The sequence below is a fragment of the Tiliqua scincoides genome, chromosome 1, assembly GCF_035046505.1.
Source record: "Tiliqua scincoides isolate rTilSci1 chromosome 1, rTilSci1.hap2, whole genome shotgun sequence".
NCBI classification, from domain to species: domain Eukaryota; kingdom Metazoa; phylum Chordata; class Lepidosauria; order Squamata; family Scincidae; genus Tiliqua; species Tiliqua scincoides.
In genome coordinates this window covers 255,687,150-255,713,405 of record NC_089821.1, presented here as the reverse complement: position 1 = coordinate 255,713,405, position 26,256 = coordinate 255,687,150, and the positions used below count along the sequence as shown (strand labels likewise).

The following is a 26,256-nucleotide window of genomic DNA, read 5'->3' as shown; positions in this document are numbered from 1 at the left end:
TGCATGTTCAGGTCATAATAAATGATGGATTGCAGTTCATCTCTGCAATGAAATATTACCATATGGTTATTCTGAGCCCAATACAAACCTTGCAAAAATATTTTGGCATTCTCTGCCTGTTGGACTGAGGAAAAATCTATTATGCTAAAAAAAAAATTACAACGAATTTGACCACTTTTTATATTTGAAAAAGTATTTTTATACCATCTCTGTGCAGAGCAAAGACATTTTAAAAAAATACAGCACAAATACTTTCCATTATTAAAAAAGGAATCCAAATGTGAAAGTACCATTTGTTTATCTGAATGGTTTCCATTATTTACAAATAAGATTCTTCTTCTTCTTTTTTTTTTTAAGATCCAGGGGGGTGGGGGTGGGGTCCACACTTTCCAGTCTTTTTTTGTCATTTCAAAATTAAGCAGGAGACTTGGAAGGAAAAACCAAACCAAACCACAATCCAGTATCAATTTTTGAGGTGTTATTCTTCCAGCCTGAACTTTGCTAGGAGAGGGAGATGGTCAGAAGAGTTGGTTTCATTGGGAAGCCCATTGACTGTCCACAGGTCTTGCTCAGTTACAAGTGATAATCTACCGAGAAGATTCAGGCCTCCATCAAAAATATGTTCAGTTCCTGTGACAAAGGAATATACTTTCAGATGCTTGTGAAAAATACACAGGTTCTTGCAAATTGCTGTTGATGTGCATCACACCACAACTGCATCAGCTGTGATGACTCTAGGACTAGGATGTATTGTATTGCTATAACAACATGGGTTAGCAGCCAGTTTTTCCTTGACAATGCAGCGCCTAAACAAACCAGTCAATGTGGTTTATAAAACCATACTCTCAATGTATGTGAGGGTCAAATAAAAGCCAAGTGGAAAATGACTGGATGCCTATCTTGACTTCTTTTTCTAAAAGTGGAGGGGGGATTGGAGTTATGGCACTGTGGTCTCAGTGTAGATTGGGGCCACAGTGCCAGAAGGGTCTAACACTCTTCCTTCATGTCAGAACTTTTATCAAATCTGCCTCTCCTGTGCAGTAATGAACTGCACAAAGGAGCATAACACCTGTACAGTTGTCACTTGTGCAGTGAACTATTTTCATTGTGACTATGGTACAGTGGAGGGAAGAGTACATTTCCCGTCCCCCAGTGCCATAGCCCAATCCTAAATTTAGCAAAATATGTCGGGTGAAGCATTCACACATCCCCTACATTTTGTCTGGTCCTAAGTGCATGTACAAGTGACACCCTTCTCAAGGCTAGGAGCATATAGATCACTTAAGGCCATCTAGCAAGTTTCATTGTTGGGATCTGAACCAGAGATGTCCTGGTTAAGAGCTCAGTCCGTCAGCTGGTATACTGCATCACCTCTCTTGATTCCTCCACTATAAACAGCCACTGTTTTTAACATACTTCCTGCTAGGTTTGATGAGGCTGAATTTTTGTGCATACAATGTGCTTGTTATCCCATAGATATGGATTATTGGGATGACCAATTTCAAAAAGTAAAAAAAACAAGGATTGAATTAGCAGCTGTGAAATTATCCCCACCACTTGTGTGCAGTAAAGCAGGGAAACCAGTACAAGCGCCTCTTGCTTCAGCACCCGTTTACAAGCGGAGAAGATCAGCCTGACTTTCTACCGCCATCTGCTGCGTATTTGATGTAACTGCTGTGGCTAGATTGCAAGATTTTCTCAAAAGGCAGATCCGCACAGAAATCTTTTATTTTGAACACAGTAAGTGAAATGAAAACACTGCTGTCTAACCTGCCTTAAAAGCCCTTCAAACTAGTAGCCAACATCAAATCCAGTGGCAGCAAATTCCATAAATGAATTTTGCACTGCATGAAGTGCAAAAATTTCTTTTCTCTGAATTTCACTAGAGGAGCTCTAGAATTATAAGAGGGGGAGAAAAACATCTATCTATCCACAGCATACATCATTTCACAAGCCTCGATCACATCCTCTGTTTGTCACCTTTTTTTCCTACAGGAAAAGGCCCCAAACACTAGTAGAGAAGATACTGTCATTTGGCCATCTAGTTGCTCTTTTCTACACTTTTCCCTCTCTACAATATCCTTTTTGGAGTAACCAGATCTATATACAAAATTCCACATGTGGCCACATCACATATTAATATATATATATATATTAAACAAATTTTAATTTTCAATCCACTTCCAAGTAAGGTCTTTCCTAGTAATCCCCATCATGGAATTTTCTTTCTCCGCAGCCACATACCAAATGGATGTTTTTATTATGCTATTTGCCACAGCCCTAATATCTCTTTCCTGCCATCTATACCAGGGGTGCCCAAACCCCGGCCCTGGGCCCACTTGTGGCCCTCAAGGACTCCCAATGCGGCCCTCAGGGAGTTCCCAGTCTCCTATGAACCTCTGGCCCTCTGGAGATTTGTTGGAGCCCGCACTGGCCCGACGCAACTGCTTTCAGCGTGAGGGTGATGTTTGATCTCGCAAGAGCTATGGGATGAAGGCTCCCTCCACTGCTCTCTGTTTCACGTCTGTGATGCAGCAGTGGCAGCGAAGCAAAGGCTGGCCTTGCTCTGTGCCAGGCCTTTTATAGGCCTTGAGCTATTGCAAGCCCTTCATTCATTCATATAAGTTCATCTTTAATATATTCATTTATGTAAACTTATGTACATTTATTCAAATTTTAAATGTAAATTAATTCTTTTTCCCCTGGCGTCCAACACAGTGTCAGAGAGATAATGTGGCCTTCCTGCCAAAAATTTTGAACACCCGTGATCCATACAGTCTCCCATTTTCCTGTTGTGTCCTATCAACACACAATAAAAAGAATTGGGATGCTACAGGCAGCTGCATCTTGTCGGCAAGACTGAACAGAGCTAATGGGCCAGTTACTTGCTGGAGGCTTCCTCACCTGGTTGCTTAGCCGAGCTCTCCTTTGCTGCAGAATAAAAGATGTAATCCACTGTGACTGCGGTTCTGGAGTGGCAAGTTGTTACTTCTGGGACTCCGCTGTCGGGCAAATAATGGGAGTAGACGGAAGACAACTGAAAGCTGTGGTGCAAATCTGCAGGCGACCTGAGTGGGGAAAATGTTTTAGAAAAATCAGCGTGTGCTGAAAAATGTAATTATACACAGGAGGTCACATTTACAACAGCTGTTTCAGAAGTGCCTCCAAAACGGTTGCGTCTGTCTGGGACTGCACTGCTCAGCCCATCCCCACATGCACCAACACTGCAATAAGGATGGAGAACCATATTGCAGCCCAGGGCAGTCCTGAACCCCAGTTGTTCGAAGAGGACACATTTGTTCCACTGTTGCTCTCCTCTTTAGTCATCCTGTGACAACCCTGCAGCACAAACATACGAGGCCCATTCCTTGACTCTGACCTTCACGTTGAAAGTTTTAGATCACGTTGGATCACATTGTCAACAAATTATCCATGTTAACCTTGATGGCACCAAAGAGTTCTATGCTGTGGGATTTCTGCCCTTTAGCGATAAGAGAAGAAAGGTTTCCAATGACAAATACCACAGTACTACCCTATTTGGACCTAGTTTGCATGTCCTGCAGGAAAATGTTCTCTGGAGCATTTTATTACACTGCAGAAACTTTCAGGTCACTCTTCCAGGGACCAGGGCAAGTGATGATGTCTTCCTCCAGTGACCTCTCCCTTCCCCTCAGGATTGATAGATGATTTTCAGGACAAATCTCCTGCCTGACCTGGGTGCCAGACCTCTTTGTACTGCTGCTCTGACCACAGAGTGAAAGCATATAATCTAACAGCTGTCAGTGAAATGTGACTGGGAAGGTATATCTCAGTCCTCTCTCCTGCTGTAGTGGAGTACTATCATAATGCAAACAGAACCACAGCAGGACTATGGCAGGAATACACTACTGCTGTGCTATTGATGGTATGAATGAACCATGCTGGCATTACAGAGGGGTACAGAAGGGGCTGGCCCCCCTACCATTTTGATGCACCCCCTTCCGGTACTGTCATCAGGAGGCTACGCGAGGGTATGATTTGACTAAAACGGGAGGGAGGAAAGGAATCAGGGCATTGGGCTTATGGATTTCATTGAGCATTTCCGTTCCCCCCACATCAAATGTCTGCCAAATTCACGGATGCATCCTCAAGATTTTCCAATTTCTCTGCTGCTTCTTTCCTGTCCTTAGCAGCAGGGGCTGCTTATGATCTCTCATCTGTGTGTCATTCCAAGGAACCTCCTCAAGTTCCATGGACCGAACCTACAAGCAAGCTGACAATCCACAAGATGGCCAAAATGTACCTTTTTGAGACAATTACGCTCGCCTCCATGTTTTCCAATTGTGTCTCTTTAGACTCTTCTGTCTCTGGGGGAGGGGAAAAAAAAGAATAAAACTCCTAAGCCAGACTCCTAAGTCTGAGGCAATAGTTTCAGAAGAAAAAAAATGGCAAAGTGGAAAGTTTGTATGCAAACATAGACAAAATAAAAAGACATGAACAAAATATACAGACATTGTTCTTTTATCATTATTATTGGTTTTATCACAAGAGGGCAAAATTAAAAATACTAAGGCATTTCCTTCTTGCATAATTGTTATTATAAGGTCTATTAAAACTTGGATGTGCTCAGAATGCAGCCTATAACCAGCTTACCAGATGCAATGGAGTACAGAGTGCTTATGCTTTATACATAGAAGAGGGAATTTTGGCAGGTGCAGCTCAACATGAAAAGGTTTAAAAAGCTGCACCTGCCAAAACTCCCTCTTCTATAGAATGGGTAAAGGTATAGGCACTGTGTCCTCCATTGTATTTGGTCACACTGCCTGCAACTGACACCCACACCTACAGGTTTATACGGCTGCAAGGATGATGGGAGAACCACCAGGAGCCAGAAAGTCTGCCCAACTGGTTTCCTGCTTTCAGTTTTGGGTGTTTCAAGGAATTGGCCTTTTTCAGAGACATTTTTCATTCTTCCAGGTGTGAGTGTCGCTTTGTCAAAAAGGATATACTGGAGTATTTCCTGATTAACATTTCCCCTCCCTGAAGGATGTAGATGGTGACTAAATGAAGCTGCTGTACAGGATAAGAACTGGGGCAGAACGACTCTCATGCTGTGACAGACAAAAGGCAATGATGCCAAGTAGTGTATAGGTGGCCCAGCATCTCTCAGCATACTTGCCTTCTTCTGGGGTACCCAGAAAATGTTTTTTAACAATAGTCGAAAGACTATGGTATAAGCCTACAGCACCTGGTATTCCTAGGCGGTCTCCCATCCAAGTACTAACCAGGCCTGATCCTGCTTAGCTTCCAAGATCAGGCATGTGGATTCTCACAAATTATCTGGCTATGTTTCTAAGATATTTGGGAAGAAATTTTCTTGGTCCCCCTGAAGAAGGTAACACGTTGATACATGCTGGGCTTGTCAGAAGTGATAACTTCATGTTAAATTTCATATGTTTGTTGCACCTTTCTGGACTTCTCTTCCTCCTTTTCTTTTGCTGTATTTTGGACTGTATGTGCTGTATCTCTTTTTCTTTCACTCTATTCTACACAGGCCAAATCTTGCCCTCCAGCTGAGCGGCAGTGGAGTGATTGGAAATCATGATAATTGTGAATAAGGTCCTCAAGCGCCTCTGCTAAATCTGCTTTTAAGGCCACAATCCTATACACTCTTTCCTGAGTGTAAGCCCCATTTGAAACAGTAAACATGCACTGAATTCCACTGTAAGTCTCCCGTAGACATCTAAGGGAACTTTGACCAATGAATTCGTCTTTCTAGGCCTGGGGCTCCCTTACTTTTTATTATAAATGTTATAAAGAGGAAAATTTTCACAGAGCCATGCAATTTATCCACACAAAAATTTACCTCTCTCTTTATCTAGCTGCTTCTGTTGTTCTTCATACATACAGTCCTGAGTAATGCCGAGGCTTTGAGGCCAAATAGGAATAGATAATAGCCGTGTGCCCCTAGGAGATGTTTCTTGGCCAGATACCTTAAAACAGAAACAGAAAAAAAGTTCATTTCTAGGTTCTACATGGACAGCTACCCTGATCCTAAATTCACTGATTTAGAGAAGCTTAGTCTTAGCCAGGGGTGCCCAAACCCCGGCCTGGAGGCCATTTACAGCCCTTGGGGACCCCAAATCCGGCTCCTGGAGAGCCCCTAATCTCCAACAAACCTCTGGTCCACTGGAGACTTGCTGGAGTGCCCGCTAGCCCAACCGCCCGACCTGTACTGATGGTTGAGTTTTCTTTCTGCTGCTTGCTGCTTCATGTCTGCGAAGCAACAGTGGCAGTGAAGGAAAGGCCACCCTTGTTTTGTGCATGTCCTTTTATAGGCCTTGAGCTATCCCGAGACCTTCAGGTCCCCTCTGCTGCTGCTTCGGGCTCTCTGGGGCCACCCATGTGCTCGCCACCCGTAACCCTTTCTACAGAGAACAGCGAGTCTCGCTAGTCTTGAAGCACAGCCCTGATTGTCTCCTGATTGGCATTATTTTAACCACCCCCATGTCCCATGTGCATCATTGCCTCTGATAAATTTATGTCTCCATATGTTTTATTTCTACAAAAGAGGTGTGTGGTCAGAAATTATGTTAATCCCCCCCCCCTTTTCTGGCTTGGTCTGTATAAAAGCACATCCCTGATTGTCCCATGTGTATCATTACCTCAGTAAAATTCATTCATTCATATAAGTTCTGTCTCTAATGTATTCATTTATGTAAATTTACTCAAATTTTAGATGTGAATTTTTTTTTTCTCCCTGGCCCCCAACACAGTGTCAGAGAGATGATGTGGCTCTCCTGTCAAATTGTCTGGACACACCTTAGCCACTGAAGTTGGAGAGATCCTTTATAGCTCTTCATAGTCACTCTGTGGTTTCAACTTCCTGAATAAACTGGTGTCATTCACAAACTTGGCAATCTCCCTATAATTTTTAACACAGTTCCTTGGGGTAAGACACTATTGACTTCCACCACTGTGAAAACTGTCCACTTGGCTCTTACTCTCTAGCTTCCTGTTTAACCAGTTTTTGACTCAGAAAAAGACACTTATCTCATGGCTATTACATTTCTTTAAGAGTCGGCAGAAAAGTTTTTTTGTTTCTTTGGAAGTCCAAATACATAATTATATTAAAAAGAAAGACTGCTGCCCATTTTGCACTACATGTTCATTATTTGTGAGGGTTTTGTTCCCAGAATTCACCTGGATGGCAAAAATCCCACTAAAGCAAATCAATTTAAAAAACAAAGTTCCTTTGCTAGGTGATATAAAAACAGCCTTGTGATGTAAGATAGAGTCATTAAGAAGACAATCCAACAATAAGTCTCTCTTCAGGTGCTTTGAAAGGCTTCCCCAAATACCCCTCCCTTCACCAATGCAAAGTATCTTTCTTTCAAGTGCTCAGGAGGAAGGGAGGGGTCTTGGAGTGAAGATGAAGCTGCCTGGAGAAAGAAAAATTGATGGACTGTCAGCTGGTTGTTCTCTCTCACATTAATGAGGTTATTGTTACTGTCTTCCTTTAATTTAAAGAGCCCTTCTCATTCCCTTAAGATAGAAAACTCTATGGATAATTAGGTAATACCTGTAATTGCTTGTATGACTGTTTCTTTCTACAACAGTAAGAAAAGCAGTTTTTAAACTGTGATTTTAAAAGGATTAATTTTTCCCCCTTCTCCAGGGATCAGCATTCTTTCTCATTTGCATTGGCCATTCGTGTTGAGTCAAATCCGTGTACAGAAAAATCAGTGTATAACAAGGTATAACCTCAATATCAGCAGATTTTTCACCAACGGTTTTATCTCAGTGCAAATGAGGTTGGTCCTTTAAATTAAAAGATAAGTGTCCCTTCAGGCATGGCATAAAATACCATGGTAACGTGGCAGGCAGGCAGGCAATCAATCTCTTTTCCCTTCTCAGGGTTTAGAACAGCTTCATTTCAGCTGGGAGGCAGACTCCTTCCTTCCCCATGGAGGATGCTTGAGGAAAGCAAAGCAATTTGGAAGTGATTATCGCTTTGCATTCTTTCGCAGGCTAAACCACTGCCTAAAAGGCTTTTTAATTGTTTTGGTTTAACACAAAAATTGGCATCAATGGTGGATGCAAAGACTCCACCTGTACAGCAATTTTATTTAGAATTCTTACTCTAACTCTCCAGGAAATGTTTAGATTACTTACTGTTAGATTACTTATTCTTATTTAGTATGTGCAGTTATCAGGATACATTCTTTGCTTGCTACCATGAAAGCCAATCAGTACTATACACTTTTATAACTTCATACCAGTGTTACTGTTGTGGCTGTTTCCCCCCAGATCTCTTGAAAACTGTAGTTCTGAGACAGTGCTAAGAATTCTGCTAGCCCCCTCTCTAAACAACAGTTCCCAGGATACCCTGAGAAGGAAGCAGGAGGACTATTAAACTGGTTTAAGCCTTTGGTATAAGTGTATCCTTAGTCTATCCATTGCCATCCTCCATGAACTTCAACAAATATGAAGTTTTCCCCTAGTTACCCTCCCAATTCATGCCAAACCAACCAATAAATGATGTTGCTTGAAAGCCCATGTCACAATAAAATCAACTGATTTGACTGAGGACATGCACTGTCAAAGCAACAGCCCCGACAGATGCATGGCATTTGCTTTGTTGGTACAGTTTAACAGAACTACTTTTCTAATACTTGCCTACATCTTTCATCCCACTGCCTTTCCTATGACAAGCTTGGTATGTTGGGTTAGCCCACTATATCCTCACAACGACCCTATGAGGAATCCTAGGCGCTTTGCCTAGGATGCCTGGCCAAGAGTCAACCAATGAGTTTCACATTTGAGTGGGGAGATTTGAACCCAGGTCTCCTTCGTCAAAATCCAACACACAAGCCCCTATGTCATTAGTTTTTAAATTTTCTTCCTCCAGGGAACACTTTGGTTACTTTGGAACTCCTAGTCTTTCTGGCTTTGAGACAAAATCCACATTGTAGCATGAACAATACTACAAGCTGCCCTCTTGGAAACCCTGCAACGCTCTTACTAATAGTGCAAGCGGCCTAAGTTCATCCATTAAGTGCTGTCTACCAGGTTTTTTTTAAACACAAAGTTCAGAAATGGGCACCTACTTTCCCGATAGTCAGTCCTTCATAATTCAGCTTTCCCTCCCTTAAGAAGTTGTACAGTGGAGAGTAAGGGACAGAATTGAAGTCACCACAGAGGACAAGAGGACAGAAGCGTCCGTCTTCCTGGATGGCTACATTGGTAATTTCAGCCAGCAGCATGGCTAGTTGAGTTAATTTAATGTCTCCACGCCTCGGATTGTACAGTAGATGCGTGTTGGCAATACAAATGGCTGTGGCAGGCTTGTAGTAAAACCGAGGCTGCAAGAGCAAGACTAGCCCCACATTATCTCTGTCCAAGAGTGGGATATTGCGGCGGAAGAATTCCACTGGGTTTGAAGAAAGGAGACTAAACTTGGAAGTCTTGAAACAAATAGAACAACCATCAGGTTTCCGTCCTGTCCTCATCTTGTACTCACAATGATAGCCTGAGAGAGAGAAGAAAAAAGAGAGACTCAAACCTTTCCTTAATTCAATTGGATGGATTTCAGGATCTGGAGTACAACATATTGGGCTGGTTCAGACCATCTAGCCAATTGTGGCCTGTTGGACTGTGAACACAGCCAGAAGCCTGTGCCCCCCACCCCACTTCCCTTCTCCCCTCACATGCCTGGCTACAACAGAGGAGATCTGGTTTCTTAATCCACACTTCTGCATAACATTTGGACTGGGAATATGTGAGGCAAAACAAGCCAGGGTATCAAAGCAGGGTTCTCTTGTGTGTACCACTCAATCTTGTTTAAATTTCTAGTTCGATGAAAAGCCAAATCAGATGTGGTGTGGAAACTCTGCTTGAAGTTCTCAATTTTTTTTCTTTAATTAAAAAAAATAGCACTATACCCCTCCTTTGGACTGGGGCCACAGTGCAGATGGAAAAGGAGTTTAATCTCTTGCATCTGCATGAATATGTCTGCTTAAAAGGATCTTCAGAAGTTGCTATGATTCACAGAATGGAAAGCCAAAAGTCCATAAGTTTTCCCATTCACAGCTGACCTCAGGTTGAACCAGGGCTGAAGTATGAGGGCAAAGGGCTAAACCCCACATTCTGCCACAGCTCCAAATGAGGGCCTCTGCAGCTTTTCTATTGGAGAAAGAGACAAAGCAGGAGCACCAAACACAGAACTCCTGTGGTCCATATACATCTTGTGATGTATATGCTCTCAAACTCTCTCTCTCAAACAAGCTCTCAAACTTGTGAAATGAATGCTCTTCTAGGAACTAGATCACATAGGCAGAAGGTTCTTCAAAGAACAGCTTGGGCAAGTGGAGTAGAAAGAAGACAAGTGGAGCTTGTTCTGCATGACAAAGCAAATGGGCTCAGGAAAACTTTTGCTACAAAAGGTACCCATTTAAACCCCAGTTTTTCATGCAGAAGGTCCCAGTTTCAATCCCTGGCAGCATCTCCCAGTAGGGCCAGGGTCAGTGTAGACAATACTGACCTACATTGATCAATGGTCCAATTCACTAAAAAGTAGCTTCATAAGTCTTTAAGGTGCCTCAGGGCTCTGTTCTCCCTTTGAGCTCATGTGGGCACCTCCAAATGTGCTCCCTCTTCTACACTCTAGATTACAGTACACATTACAGGGAATTTCATTTGGCATATTATACCTAAGGCTTCCAAACTTGGCTTGATCTCTGTATGATACTGGTCTTCTTGTACCTCTTGCAAACAAAGTACCTGGGGGAGAGAGAGAAAGAGAGAGAGAGAGAGAGAGAGAGATTATTCAACCACAATAAAATCCATAGCACTCAGTAAGATTCCTATGCAGATTTTAGAGTCAACCTGTGTCTTGAAACCTATGAAAAGACTACTGCCACAGAACATTGCCAGATTTATTTCTGTATCATTAAAAATATATGCCACAATCCAGACATAGGAATGTATTTTTTAGTGCCAATGATTTCAGCGAGAGAGATCTAAGTGCACGCTTAATGTTACCACTGAAATTATTGGAACTTTAAAAAATACTCTGATTGGACTGTGCCCATTATTTTATTTGTCCAGTAAGTACTCAAATCTGTGGAACTCTTTGCTATAGGATGTGATAATGGCACTTGGTCTAGATGTCTTTAAAGGGGATTGGACAGATTTATGGATAAAGAGTCCATCAAAGGTTACAAGCCATGATAACAGATGCAAGGGAGTGGCAATAGGATACAAATATCTATCAAGTATCTTGAGTGCTCCCTAAGGCATCTGATGGGCCACTGTGAGATATCGGAAGCTGAACTAAATTGGTTTCTGGCTTGATCCAGCAGGGCTCTTCTTAGATTTTCAACATTTTATATTTAAACTTGTATGTTCTGCAAGTATTTTTGCTTTCAGTGGAGGGATCTCTTTAGGGCAGTGGTTCTCAAGCGTTTAGTGTCGGGACCCACTTTTTTAGAATGAGAATCTGCCAGGAGGACCCACTGGAAGTGATGTCATGCCTGGAAGCGACGTCATCAAGCAGGAACATTTTTAACAATCCTAGGCTACAATCCTACCCACACTTACCCAGGAGTGACTATCATTATTAAAAGCATATACATAGTAATAATAAATAAATAATAATAAACTTTATTTATATCCCGCCCTTCTCCCTAAAGGGACCCATAGACTCCCTAAATAGTAGCCTGTTATAAGTACAGATCTGTAACATTTCCCCAAATGCAGTCAGATACCAGTCTAATATTAAAAATAAAATATTGAAATGGATGGGGACCCATGTGAAATTGGTTCGCGGCCCACCTGGTGGGCCCTGACCCACAGTTTGAGAAACACTGCTTTAAGGTATACAAGGAATGGAAGCTATAAACCAACAGAGGGTCCCCTAATTGAAATGAACTAACTCCTTTGTTCTACAAAGTGTTAAGCAGGTTACAAACATCATCTTTAAATTTTGCTCAAGACACTTGCATCTAAAGACAAACATGCAATCTGAAAGGTTGCTTCCAAAATTGTAAAGACCAGTTGGTCTACTCAAGGAATTCCACAATTTCATTTATCCATTTCTCTCATTTTGGGGAATCAGTAATGATACCAGTAATGGCATGTGATGCTTTTGTGTAAAACTATAATCATACCTTCAACCAGAAAACAGTTGAAAGGCCCGAGTGCTAGAAGGACACTTCCCAGATCTATCAGTTTTTCTAATATAGATCAGGTTAGCACTTAGGTTACATGTCTTTCAAAAGGATTTGAGAATTCAAGTGTCTTGCATTCATATCTGCAGTAATATGGTTTGCTAACCTACCTGCAGGTGATTCAGCTGTCCTGTCACAAAGCAGGAACACTCACAAGGAAACTCAGAAGGAACAATCCAGAAATCTACAGGTGCTGAACAGGCATCCATAGAAACTCCCATACCCTAAAAGGCTTTCCTAATCGGAGCCTTTTGGAAGCAATTCCGTGTATACAAAGGGAGCGTGGACAGAAATTTATTCCCTACTGCTCTCTCCCCCTTTGGCCCTTTTTGTCTTTTGACTTTCATTTTGTTTTTTGACAAAGAGCGCAGGCAGACCCCGAGGACGATGGAGAGATAACATGAGGAAGCTGCTTGAAACATTCACTAAAGAGGCTATGCCAAGTTCAGTTTTTCTGAAAACTGGAAGTCAACTTCTAAGGTAGAGCAGTCCAACTTTGGGCAGCCAAGGGGCCTCATGACCCTTGCGTGACCCCCAGGTGTGTCGACCTGTGCCGACCTGTGCCGACCTGGTGGTTTTCGGCATTTGCAGGGGTTTTCAGAACAGAACCCCCATGGATGCCAAGGTCGGACTGTATTATTATGGCACCTCAAACAAGTTCATTGGTAAAAGTACACAGGTTCCTGTTCCCAATGAGTTTACAGCCTTAACCTGACAATGGAGAAAATAACAGAATTAGGAAGGGACAAGTAAAGGTAGAGAAGGAAGAGGGTAAATTCAGTTACATGGGAATAAAGTTTGGCTTCAGTTGGGAATGAAGATAAGCTAAAAGCCAAATAGAAAAGGTGGGTTTTGAGAGAGATTTGAAGGAAGGGAGATATGAAGAACCACATATATGTTTATTATGGCCAAAATGTAAAATGTGATCACTTACAACCTCTAACAACAACATTCTGAGACACATTAATTGCTTTCTAAGGGGCAACTACAGGATAGTTTTCCACTTACATCTGCATCCAACTGTTTGATATCTGAGAGAATGTTGGGAAACCTATAGTCCCAAGCTAAAACGTGCCGTCTGCAGTGTTTATACAGGTGGGAGTTGTCTTCTAACAAATCCTGGGAAAGGATGTTGTAGGACGTCACAGTAAAATCAAACTTTTCCTGTGGGTCTTTATTGTCCTGGCTGATCTGCTTATCTTCTTCAAGGATCTTCATTTTTTTACTTTGCTGACAAAAGTATTCCCAGTGTCTTTTGATCACACCTGCTAAAACATAGCAACAAGGAAAAAAAATAGGTTTATATTCATACTTTTTTCCTTGAGAGTTTCAGTATTATTTAAATTAGATTTTCATCTTGAAAAACTCCCTAAGTAAATCTGAACCTAATTGATCTCCAAGATCTGTGTCATATCTTTCCTCAGGTACCTCCAACTTTAAGAGATTAGGTGGGAGTGGTCTACAGAGACAGCTTCTTCGGGGTGAATTGTAACTGTGGAATGCCCTTCCCAGACAAATTCAGGTGGTGCTTAAACTAGTTTATGTGCCAAATATGCCTTATTCACCAGGGCTTTGAATCACTACGCTAGTACATTGGCTCCTCTTTAGTACCTCAATTCTTAAACTGTTTGTGCAGAACAATGTTATTTAGAACAGAGCCTATCTTTGACTCCCCAGAGGACCTTTAGTGCACGAAAGAAAACAGGACCATCTCAGATCACGTAAGCAGAAAAAACAGGAAACTATATCTATTCATGTTACTTGACTAGCTAGGATTCCCCTTGAGGAAACATAATGTGTTTGGAAATTGTACAGAAATAAAATGTTTTCTCTTCAAGCTTCTAGCATGCTTTGTTCAAGCAAACCTAAACTGAATGAGCATGAGCATCTGAGTATTTTGAATTCAGTGCACCTGGTAAAGATAAGAAATTATGGGCATTACACTGGCTCCCTAATGCCCAAATCCTATGCCAGCTGGGTGCCAGCATACTGTGCGCTGGGATAGTGGAGACTGCTTTACAGCAGTCGCAAAGCTGTGATGTGCACTGCCTGACTGCTGGTGGGGAAACTGGAGTGACCTCACGCATGCCAGTGGATGACCAAAGACCAGGTAAGGCTGTGCGGGGGAGGGGGCAGAATAGGGGAGGGGTGGGTAGAATGGGGTGGTTACATGGACAGGGGAAGGGTGGTGGGATCAATGGTGGCAGTGCACACCAAATTCTGATCCCCTTCCTGAACCTGATCCGGTCTTCCTGGGTCAACGTGTACTTGTGCCAGTGATTGAGCTGGGTCTCATCTCACCCCAGCTGGGATGCTGGGCCTTACCTCGGGGCAAGGGAACAAATGTATCCAGGATACAGTGGAAGCTGTGCTGGCACCACTCCATTGCCACATTGTGATTTAATTAGGGTTGAGCTGTGAGTTATGGATGTTCCAGTTATGGACAGTTGCACTGGCACTTTTGCACAGGTGAAATACATCTATCAGTGGGGTTTTCATGCAAGCACAACAGTGCTGGGTTAGCAAGAACCACAGGTTTTGATCAACATATGTTTCAACTTTGGTATATTGGAACTGAACCTGTATGTATGTGGGGGTATATATTGATTACATTTGTGTATCACTTTTCTTCCAAAGATCTTGGGGTACATGGTGAGCTCCCCCTCCCTCATTTATTCTTACAACCCTGAAAGATAGGTGCAGCTCTCATCTGAGCTCCAAGCAGCTTGGTTGAACCAGAAGTCAGGAATAATGCAAGGACATCAACTCTGAATGCCAGAAAGAGGCCACCATGCAACCATGTGAGGGCTCTGCACCGCAGCGCCTATTTTAAGGGGGAACTCTGCTCCCTAATATAAGTCCAACAAGCTGCGACTACATTGACCCTATATCCTGGGGAACCAAAGCCCTGTAAGTATAAAAAACAAATGAAAGAAAAAAATGCCATACCACCTTTCGGTTTGGGAGTGCTTTCTTTTTCATGCTGTGTTTCAGTAGGTGGTGGTGAAATTTCGTTTGGGGAAGTACTCAGTTTTTCATCAGGACTGCAACCAACATCCCAGTCCCCACTATGTCGCCTTCGTTTTAAAGACGGTTCATCTCCCTCAGATTTCATATTAGGAACAGAGCGATGAATGGAACAGTTTTGTACAAGTTTGGAAAGTTGCCAGTTCCTGAACAGAGGAGATTTGCGACTTCCTGGACAATCCTGAGAGTTCAAGTGTGAGTAACGGGTCCAGCAGCAGTACTCAGCCCACGTCATGTGCTTACAAGCCTGACCATCCCGGAAAAGTCTTTCAGCAAGATCCCAGCGGGCAACCCAATCTCTGCCCAGCCTCTGTATGTGACGGGATAGCATGGGATATCTGCAAACAAAGCAAGGTTAGGAAAGATTTTCACTCCGATACATATAAATTGGATGTGGAGACATGACTAAAGTGTGGAAGAATGTCATTGGCGAAGAGTAGCACTCCCAAAATGTTTAATATTGTCTACTTTAAGGGAGCAGCCCTAGGCATTTCACAACAGCACATTCTCTTGGAATTCAATGCCAGAAACAGTGGTGATGGACATTACCCTAGATGGGGATTAGACAGTCTAATCCAGGGGTGTCAAAATTGTTTCATACAGTGGGCCGAATAGCATTCATGATGCCTACTGAGGGCTGGAGATGATGTCATTAGGCTAGAAGTGATGTCATTAAGCAGGTCATAACCAGAAATAAGCACTTTTTTCTCACTTAGGAACACATTAGCTGCAAAATGACAGAAGAGAAAATATGCAAATCTTGATTATATTTCAAGATATGGGAGAGCCAAAATCATGCAGGTTGCCCTTTCAGCAGTACCACCTCAGCACTGCTCAACAGCTGAGAGCTTGAGGGCCAGATAAAAAGCTTCAATGGGCTGCATCCGGCCCCCGGGCCTTATGTTTGATACCCCTGATCTAATCTAATAAGTCTATTAATGGCTATTATTCATGATGGTTACAAGCTACCTTCAGGTTCAAAGGCAGTGTGCCTCTTGAATACCAGTTACTGGGATGCAACAATGGGAGAGAGTTATTTGCCCAAATGTCCTGTTTGTGGGCTTCCTGGAAGCAGCTGCTTGACCACTGTGAGAAACTGAATGCTGGGCTCAATGAACCTTTGGTCCTAGTTTCTTATTATCCACCATGTTACTAGTGCCTGTTTTGTAATGTAAGCAAAGGAAGTTTGCATAGGGAATTTACACAAGTTATATTTTCCTCTATGGGCTGTCCACTGTTCCTATGCACATTTCTTTTTGGATGTTAAAAATACACTCAAGTCAACTGCAAGAGAGACCATATAGGTATAGGCAGTTTTTGAAGCCACTCTGAGTCATGGTCTTCATTAGCTCTTAGTCAACTCTTCAGTGCCACTGGAGAAAAGGAAAGAGCTGGGTATCTATCCAAACAGCACAGCCCTGTTCTTGTAAACTCAGTTATGCTCCTGAACTATTCAAGCTCTGCAATTGCACATTTTCAAACTATGCAGAGTCACAATAAATGAACAAGGAAATGTCTTCTTCATCTGATGAAAATGAACTGTTCTACTTAGTAACTACCACCCAGCCCTTGCTTCCAGAAAACTACAGATTCTTAGTGGTCTCTAAACCAAGACACATAGGCTGCAACGAGCAAAATTTTTTAATTATTAGCTGGGTTGTGTTTCTGGGTTGAGGATGGATTTTAGGCAAGGCAGAAAAATTATGTGATGTAGATAAAAAAATGAAACAGAAACCACATAGTCTGGGGATGACTCGCATATACACATTAAAATATGCGGAACAGATATAAACAGGTTTGTACAGGTCCAATCTTGTTATACACGGATTTTTTTATACATGGATTTGACTCAACATGAATGGCCACTGCAAATGAGAAGGAATGTGCTGATCCCTGGAGGTGGAAAAATGCATCCCTTTAAAATCACTGTTACAAAAACTGCTTTTCTTACTGTTGTAGAGACAGTCATGCAATGCAAGCAATTAAAGGTATAACTTATCCATAGATTTTTCACCCCTGGAAAAATCCATGGATTTTTCTCTCTCAATGCAATGAGAAGGGCCCTTTAAATTAAAGGAAAACAGTAACAATAGCCTCCGTAATCAGAGAGAGGACAGCTGGCTGACAATCCATCAGTATTCTCTCTCCTTCACTCCAAGGCAAGGGATCCCTCCCTTCCCCTTGAGAACATGAAAGAGATCACTTTGCTCTGGGTGAAGGGAGGGGTCTCTGCAAGAGAGACTGATGCTTAATGAGACTGTCTTAACATCACAAAGGTCAGCAAGGCCAGAGCAAATCACCAGAGCAAAGGGACTTTGTTTTTTAAATTGATTTGCTTTAGTTCAATTTTTGCCATCCACATGAGTCAACCCTTGTGAATAATGAGACTCAACCTGTATATCTCCTACCATGTCAGTTTGGAAACCATATCACCCATAGCTTCCAATACACCTTCAATGAATTCCAATCTGCCATTTAGGGAGCACTGCTTTAAATTAGCTTGAGAAGGAATTAATGCAGCAAGTTTAAAAAAAACACCAAAACTTCCTGTTTTGGTCCCTGTGAGGTTTGCAGTGTGCCTCATTTCCAACAGTATTTTCTTAGACAGGTAATTCTGCTATGTCTTGGCATCATGGTGACCAAATCATAGACAAACAGGCCTTGCTGAGGAAGAATCAGCATGGCTTCTGTAAGTGTACGTCTTGCCTCACGAACCTTATAGAATTCTTTGAAAAGGTCAACAGGCATGTGGATGCGGGAGAACCTGTAGGCATTATATATCTGGACTTTCAGAAGGCATTCGACACGGTCCCTCACCAAAGGCTACTGAAAAAACTCCACAGTCAGGGAATTAGAGGACAGGTCTTCTCATGGATTGAGAACTGGTTGAAGGCCAGGAAACAGAGAGTGGGTGTCAATGGGCAATTTTCACAATGGAGAGAAGTGAAAAGCGGTGTGCCCCAAGGATCTGTCCTGGGACCAGTGCTTTTCAACCTCTTCATAAATGACCTGGAGACAGGGTTGAGCAGTGAGGTGGCAAAGTTTGCAGACGACACCAAACTTTTTCGAGTGGTGAAGAACAGAAGTGATTGTGAGGAGCTCCAGAAGGATCTCTCCAGACTGGCAGAATAGGCAGCAAAATGGCAGATGCGTTTCAATGTCAGTAAGTGTAAAGTCATGCACATTGGGGCAAAAAATCAAAACTTTAGATATAGGCTGATGGGTTCTGAGCTGTCTGTAACAGATCAGGAGAGAGATCTTGGGGTGGTGGTGGACAGGTCGATGAAAGTGTCGACTCAATGTGCGGCAGCAGTAAAGAAGGCCAATTCTATGCTTGGGATCATTAGAAAAGGTATTGAGAACAAAACGGCTACTATTATAATGCCGTTGTACAAATCTATGGTAAGGCCACACCTGGAGTATTGTGTTCAGTTCTGGTCACCGCATCTCAAAAAAGACATAGTGGAAATGAAAAAGGTGCAAAAAGAGAAATGCAAAAGAGAGCGACTAAGATGAATACTGGGCTGGGGCACCTTCCTTTTGCGGAAAGGCTACGGCGTTTGAGCCTCTTCAGCCTAGAAAAGAGACACCTCAGGGGGGACATGATTGAGACATACAAAATTATGCAGGGGATGGACAGAGTGGATAGAGAGATGCTCTTTACACTGTCACATAACACCAGAACCAGGGGACATCCACTAAAATTAAGTGTTGGGAGGGTTAGGACAGACAAAAGAAAATATTTCTTTACTCAATGTGTGGTTGGTCTGTGGAACTCCTTGCCACAGGATGTGGTGATGGCACCTGGCCTGGACACCTTTAAAAGGGGATTGGACAAGTTTCTGGAGGAAAAATCCATTACGGGTTACAAATCATGATGTGCATGTACAACCTCCTGACTTTAGAAATGGGCTATGTCAGAATGCCAGATGCAAGGGAGGGCACCAGAATGAGGTCTCTTGTTATCTGATGTGCTCCCTGGGGCGTTTGGTGGGCCGCTGTGAGATACAGGAAGCTGGACTAGATGGGCCTATGGCCTGATCCAATGGGGCTGTTCTTATGTTCTTATACTATTCCAGTCAATGCAGAGAGCAAATTTATTACGTACCCTCCAGGAGGTGACTCAATACATCTTTACAGGAGACACTCTTTTAGACATGCCTCCTATCAATCAGGATGCATGCTTACACCACCAGAGCTTTTTCCCTGCTCTGATCTGTGATTAGAAGAAAATCAATCAGCAGTAGCTGTCCATTCAACAATGTGCACTCCAGTCAATGAACTCTGGGGCGCTATCCAGCGTGCTGCCTTGCCACATGGGACCAGGGTCCCATGGCCAGAGAGATTAGGACACATGCTAGCTTTTATATTTTCCAAAGGAAGAGCAGCCATGCGTTCTTGTCATTGTAGCCTTTGGTGCAACCAGAGTTCTTCTCATGCTCAAGAATGGGCCATATCTCAGTGACAGAGGTCACACTTTCCCTGCAGGAGATCCAGAGTTCACTCACTTTGCATTTCCAGATAAGGCTGAGAAAAATTCCTGCCTGAATATTTGAAGAGCTGCTGCAAGTCACTCTCGTTAAAATTAATCTAGGAAGACCAAGGTTAGACTCAGTGTGGCAGCTTCCTCTATCCCTAATCTAATGATTACTGTAATCCTATACACACTCTCCTAGGAATAAGCCCCATTGAATACAGTGGGATTTACCTCTGAGTAGACATGCATAGGATTGGGCTGTAAGGTCCCAATCCTATCTAACTTTCCGGCACTGATGCAGCTGCAATGCAGCCCTTAGGTAAGGGAATAAACATTATCTTACCTTGAGGAGGTCTCTGTAAGTGCTCCTCCTCTAGGATGCAATGGATGTCCCATTGGCATAGCTACATTAGCGCTGGAAAATTGGATAGGATTGGGTCCTTAGTCTGTGTAACACTTTTCCCATTCTGTTCCAGGTAAGATTAAGCCTTTTTCCATTATGCTCAGGCGACATCTTTTTCTCTATTATACCTCCATGTTTCTGCTTAATATCCAGTCTCATTAAGCATTTTGATAAACTCCAATCTTCCTCACTTGTAAAGGTCATCCCCAATTGTTACATTTTACTTTTTTCTAAGGGGCAGCCCAGCGAACAGCAATGTTCCTCTACTTTCATCTTACACACACTTACATGAGAAGAGGCACCAATGAAAAACCAAATTGACTCTCTTTTGTCTCTTCTGATCAGATTAAAGAAGGAAAATATGTACAGTGACAATCCTAAGCATGCTTATTTGGGGAGTAAATGCCACCCATTACTTTTTTTCTGAGTAAATGTGGCTAGCATTTCAGTTTGACGTATTTTAAATCTGTCCTTCAAGTGCTTCTTGAAAGACACTTAAGAAGAGCCCAGCTGGATCACAGCAAGTATCCATCCCTACAGTACCACTTTACATGGTTCATCTACTGGAAGTACTACCAGAAGTAACTGGTGATGATGTAACTGGTGATGATGCCTGGGAGGCCAGATGTGATGCAACAAACACTGGTAAGAGGCTCAGGGCAAACAGGAGGGCTTTTTGAGTGCCCAAAAAGCACACACTGGAGCAGTGTCCACCAAGCCAAGCCTCCTACCACTGCTTGTCTTGTTGCATTGCTGGTTTTACTGTCAGGCAGTGGGAGTCCCACAAATCCCACCAGACACCACCTCAAGTACCATGGGTGGCATGAGTACCACTGGTTGACAAGCACTGATCTAGTCCCCCAGTCTGCTTCCAAAGGTGCCCAGCCTCTTCAAAAGCAAGGCATGAAAGCAACAACCCCCCTTACTTCTTATACATCTGAAGCTGGTGGCCCAAGCGGCTCAGCATCACCCACAGTGGCTGGCAGCAGCTGCCCAGGCAGGACCCTTTCCAAGCAGTCCCTGGAGATGCCACAGACTGCCCAGAGGCTTGCCCAGCAGGCATGAACCGGGCTGGGGCAGCACATCAGGCTGCACGCGCGCTGTGGCTGATGGGCGAGCGCTGGAGGCTGCAATCCTAGGCACACTTACCTGGGAGCAAGCCTCATTGACTATCATGGGGTTTACTTCTGAGTAGATATGCACAGGCTTGGGCTGTTAGGCCAACGACCCTGCCGTCCCCCCCCGCTGGCAGCCACAGCGTTACCTCCAGGCAGGGCGCCTCCACTGTGCCTCGCCAGGCGCTCCTCCGCTCCCCACGCAGCCCCCACCCGAGGGGGCATCTCAGGGGGTCTCCGGGACGCTCACTTCACGCGCCCAGGGCCGGCTTCCCCTCCGCCAGCCAGCATTTCCTCCACCAAGACACTGGCGGCAGGCAGGAAGGGACACTCGTCCCTCCCCGCCTGGGCTCCTGGGACTTGTAGTTTTCTGTCAGCAGTTGCAGTCGCTGTCCCTGATCGCCCCACAGAGAGAGATAGAACCACGCTAGAGTAAAACCGAGTGTCTCATTTGGCGTTTTCATGTACTTTTTTTCTCACTTCACATTCCCCAAAGCAGTGTTTCTCAAACTGTGGGTCGGGACCCACTAGGTGGGTCGCGAGCCAATTTCAGGTGGGTCCCCATTCATTTCAGTATTTTATTTTTCGTATGTTAGACTTGATGCTACCATGGTATGCGACTGTATTTGAGGAAATGTTACAGACCTGTACTTTTAACCAGCTACTATGTACATTCTCTTAACAATTTTAGCAGATGGGACTTACTCCTGGGTAAGTGTGGGTAGGATTGCAGCGTAGGATTGTCAAAAATTTTCCTGCTTGATGATGTCACTTCCAGTCACGACATCACTGTCAGTGGGTCCTGACAGATGCTCATTCTAAAAAGTGGGTCCTGGTGCTAAATGTGTGAGAACCACTGCCCCAGAGTGAAAGTGAGAGCTGTGCATAAAAACAGATGCAGAAATTCAAAATGTCAACTTTGTCATGACTTGGGGACTATTGCCAGCATAGAAAGCTGTGCATATTTTGTGTCACTAAACTTATGTTTCCTTGGGACTGCATTGCTGCAGCACTGGAAAGTTGGATAGGATTGGGCCCTTAGATGCCTTTAAAAAGGGGATTGGACAGATTTCTGAAGAAGTCCATCACAGCTTACAAACCATGATGGGTATGTGCAACCTCCTTGTTTTAGAAATAGGTTACCTTAGAATACAAGATGCAGGTCTCTTGTTGTCTTGTGTGCTTCCTGAGGCACCTGGTGGGCCACTGTGGGATACAAGCGGCTGGACTAGATGGGCCCTGGACTTGATCCAGCGGGCACTTTTCTTATGTTAGGATAAGAAAATCCAAATGAAATAAAATTAGGTCTCGGAGGAGGGATCACAGGGGCAGTATCACTAGATTGGCTTGTGCTGGAATCAGAAAGCTGTTTTGTATGGGAGAGATTTTTGGCTGGAATTCCCACTGGGCTCAGCAACAGCTCAGCTCTGCAATATGATCAAAGCCTTACAGGGTTGTTGCAAGTCATTCTCTCTGTTTGAGGCTACACAATCCTATCCACATTTTCCTGGGAGAAAGTCTCATTGAACACAATGGTACTTACTTCTGAGTAGACATGCACAGGCTTGGACAGTCAGCCCCCTCCAAAAGTCTATATGGGGAAAATTGGTTGTATGGAGGGACACTGTCATTAAGTCACACTGATGATAAAATTCTGTTTTTTTCCATTGATTTCAATGGGCAGCTCTCCTTTAACTGACAAATAAGTGCTGGAGGGGCTCTTCTCACCCCCACCTTTCTGGCGAGGGAATCTGCCTGCCCCCTTCCTAATCTCTTATTGTTACCTCAAGGTAGGTGGGGAGCCTCCACTTTGCGGGGCTCTCCTAGTGGAAAATTTAAAAATTGATTCTTTCATGAAAACCCGGAAATACTCTATCGAGACTGTGACATAGGCTGGTCTCTCTGGTCTTTTTCTAGCTCTCTGACAGACAGAACGGTGGAAAACCTGGAGCCATGTTTAGTTAGGGAGCTTTACCGGAAACGCAGCAGCCGCCATCTTGGTTTAGGGTTAGACTACATAGTAATAGCCTAGACCACTGTAGAGTTCTTTCTTCTGTCTACCACTTCATGTATCTAATGAGAGGGCTGCAGTCTAGGGAAGCATAGACTACAGTAAATCTGACTGCATGTAGCAGGACTTCTTGTTTGTTTTGCCCTCCTACAAGGAGCTCAGGGTGGTTCCCACCTCTCACTCCATTTTTATTCCCATAGGAAACCATAGGCTGGGATATAATGCCTGGCTTAAAGGACCCAGAGCCCAAGCCTATGATTGTCTACTCAGAAGTAAATCCCATTACAGTCAATGGGGCTTACTCCCAGGAAAGTGTGGATAGGATTGTAGTCCCAGTAAATTTTAGGAGTGAGCCCCATTGAAGATAATGGGACCTACTTCTGAGTAGACGTGAATAGGATTGTGCTGGGAAGATGCCATTTGCAGGCAAGGGGCAGTGAACTTCATTAGTGAGACTTGCTTTTGAGTAAACATGCATGGGACTGCACTGTAAACTACCCTCCCTCTGCGGAATCCGGTCTTTGTGTAATGAACTTGTGTGATGACTTCAAAGCTGCAAAGTAGGGCCAGGCTTTGAGCTGAAGATATGGATAAGAGCAAGTGCTAATAATTTAGCATCTTAGATTTCAGGGCTGTGTGAATGTGCACTCTTGCCTGGGGCTGCTGCTGATACTTAACAGCTTTTTTTTTGGTCTGTTTAGAAATGAACTTCACTTGCAAGAATTGTGCTTGCATAAGTTGATCCATAAATTGGGGACCAAGTGTGCCACCCATTTATACCAACTACTGCAAACCAAAAAGGTGTATTGATGCAATCTACAGGGCTGGCCCAAGACCTGCTGGCACCTGAGGTAGCAGGTCGAATGTGTCCCCACTCTGTGCCAGCTTCTCCTCCTCCCCACACTCCCTGGACTGGAGAAGGAAAAGGGAGGTGGAGAAGAAGAGGAAGGAGAGTGGTCAGCTAATGTTAAAGCCAACTGCTCACCTTTTCCATTCTGTTCCCTATTCCTTTTCCAATTCAGGGATAGGGGAAGTAGAGGCTAGCGGGTGGATGGAGGTGGTTCCCCCTACTAAACTTTTGCCTTAGGTGGCTGCCTCAGTGGGCTTCATGTATTGGCCACATCACACAATTGGCACCATGAAAAGTGTACAGTTACTCTCTTGTTGGGCTGATAAAGTATGTGTCCTAAGTCAGTAAAATATGTAACAAATGGCCACACACTGATAAGGAACTGAACTAAATGTGCATCAAATGGATGTGGTGAACAAATTCTGCATGCTATGCCAACATGTAGAATGTGTGTGATCTGATGCACTTGGTAATACTGGGTCTTATTTTGGAGTAAATTCCTTGGGCTTTATTTCTTCTGACTTCCTTCTGAATGTATATCCATAGGACTGGGCTACAAAGCAGTTAAATGAGATCTAAATATATTCACACACTGTCTACTACCTTATAGCCATGATGCCATTCCACACTGACTTCTATGTTGAAACGACACAATAGTTAATGAACAATAAAGGCAGAACCCATCCTCTTGAAACCAAATTGGAATTGCCATGGGAACCTGTTGTGAAGTTGCCGTGACAATACTGGCTTCTGTGCCTAGAACTCTGGAGCCCTGATTGCTCCCCTGTTGTAGGCACAGAGTGGTCTTCGCTAGTCATAATCCACAATGAGGGGAGATCCCTGGATACCGTACAGGTGGCCACGAGTGTAATGTTTGAAACCCAAACAAACTTCACAAGTTTTACACAAGAATCTTCAAGAGCACATATATGTTACTAGATGTTAAATTCTATGGTTGAACAGAATGGCAAATCATTGAATCAAAGTACAGCAAACTATTAGAATAATTTGTATTAAATGTTATCACATTCATGTGATAGTTTTTTTTTTCTTTTTAATCATATGCTGTAAATTTAGTGCAGCAAAGGAATGGATTTCCCCAGCTTTTCAAACAGGTGTGTACAGTCTATGAAGTGGGCAACTGATTGGCATTAAGAACATAAGAAGAGCCCCACTGGATCAGGCCAAAGGTGCATCCAGTCCAGCTTCCTGTATCTCACAGTGGTCCACCAAATGCTTCAGGGAGCACTCATTCATTCATCACTGTGCGTGAAATTACTATTCCAGAATAAAAAGGTGCAACTTTTTTTGGAGGTACATGCCTTATTATGTTCAGTTAACCCTGGAGGTAAAGATCTCAATTCTTTATCATGATTCATTACATAAGAAGAGCTCTGCTGGAGGAGGCCAAAGGCCCATCTAGTCCAGCTTCCTGTATCTCATAGTGGCCCATCAAATGCTTTAGGGAGCACACAAGACAACACACAACCGGTGTCCTGGTGCCCTCCCCTGAAAGTGCTATCAGTTACAAGTGCTATCAATCTGACCCACCTCATAGAGTTGTTGTAAGAACTGAGAGCTCAATCCTAGCTGTATCTACTCAGAAGTAAGTGCCATTGTAGCCAACGGGCTTACTCCCAGGTAAGTGTGGACAGGATTGCAGCCTGAGACAGTGCATAAGAAGTGCTTTGAACTTTAGCAAGCAGTACATATAAATGCTAGAGACTATTCTTAGGTAACAGGGAGAGATGAATAAGATGTGCAGCACAGTCGTGCGCATGTTTACTTAGAAATGCCTGCTTGTTTGGAGGTTTTCTGTGCATTTCTTATAGTTGCTCCTCTGGCTCGATTCTGGAAATCCAGTCGGTCCTTCCATTCTGGCTGCAATCCTACGCACTCTTTGCAGAGAGTAAGCGCCAGTGAAGACAATGGGACTTACTTCTGAGTAGACAAGCCTGGGCTTGTGCTCGAGGTCACGTCTGCTGCCTCCTTCTCGGCGGCGGAGCCAAGAAGGGACCTGGTGCGGTGGGCGCCTCTCCGGTTGCAGGCGGTGGGGGAGGCTCCCTGGGGGCCGTTCTCCTTGCAAGCCGAAGACGATCCATCCAGCCCAGCCCAGCCCAGCGGCGAAGCGCTGCTGCTTCCGCCCCTCGCTCGGGCCTGACCC

At 43.7% G+C, this 26,256-nt stretch overlaps 1 protein-coding gene across 5 annotated transcripts; it reads right to left on the bottom strand.

Moving 5' to 3' along the window:
- Nucleotides 1-183: 183 nt before the first annotated feature.
- Nucleotides 184-26,151, bottom strand: ANGEL2 (angel homolog 2). 5 transcript variants are annotated; one of them, XM_066611717.1, is made up of 9 exons: nucleotides 26,032-26,151; nucleotides 15,159-15,574; nucleotides 13,218-13,477; nucleotides 10,692-10,761; nucleotides 9,090-9,511; nucleotides 5,846-5,972; nucleotides 4,283-4,346; nucleotides 2,905-3,068; nucleotides 184-630 (listed from the first exon to the last, which is right to left on the bottom strand). In XM_066611717.1, exons 2-9 carry the CDS (start codon nucleotides 15,565-15,567, stop codon nucleotides 479-481), a joined length of 1,668 nt encoding a protein of 555 aa, XP_066467814.1. In that variant the 5' UTR covers nucleotides 15,568-15,574; nucleotides 26,032-26,151; the 3' UTR covers nucleotides 184-478. The 5 variants fall into 5 exon arrangements, with proteins under 5 accessions (XP_066467814.1, XP_066467816.1, XP_066467812.1 ...); XM_066611719.1 differs by lacking the exon at nucleotides 26,032-26,151 and adding an exon at nucleotides 21,381-21,457 and having other exon boundaries at nucleotides 185-630; XM_066611715.1 differs by lacking the exon at nucleotides 26,032-26,151 and adding an exon at nucleotides 21,381-21,538 and having other exon boundaries at nucleotides 186-630; nucleotides 13,218-13,474.
- Nucleotides 26,152-26,256: the final 105 nt, after the last annotated feature.

Excerpts from the sequence above, each read along its gene's own strand:
- ANGEL2 (XM_066611717.1), bottom strand. The coding sequence starts at position 15,567 with ATGCTATCCCGTCACATACAGAGGCTGGGCAGAGATTGGGTTGCCCGC. Across the intron at positions 9,512-10,691 it reads GCCAAGTTTGGAAGCCTTAG|GCTATCATTGTGAGTACAAG; the intron begins GTATAATATGCC and ends TCTCTCTCTCAG. Across the intron at positions 3,069-4,282 it reads AGCGTAATTGTCTCAAAAAG|GTCGCCTGCAGATTTGCACC; the intron begins GTACATTTTGGC and ends TTCCCCACTCAG.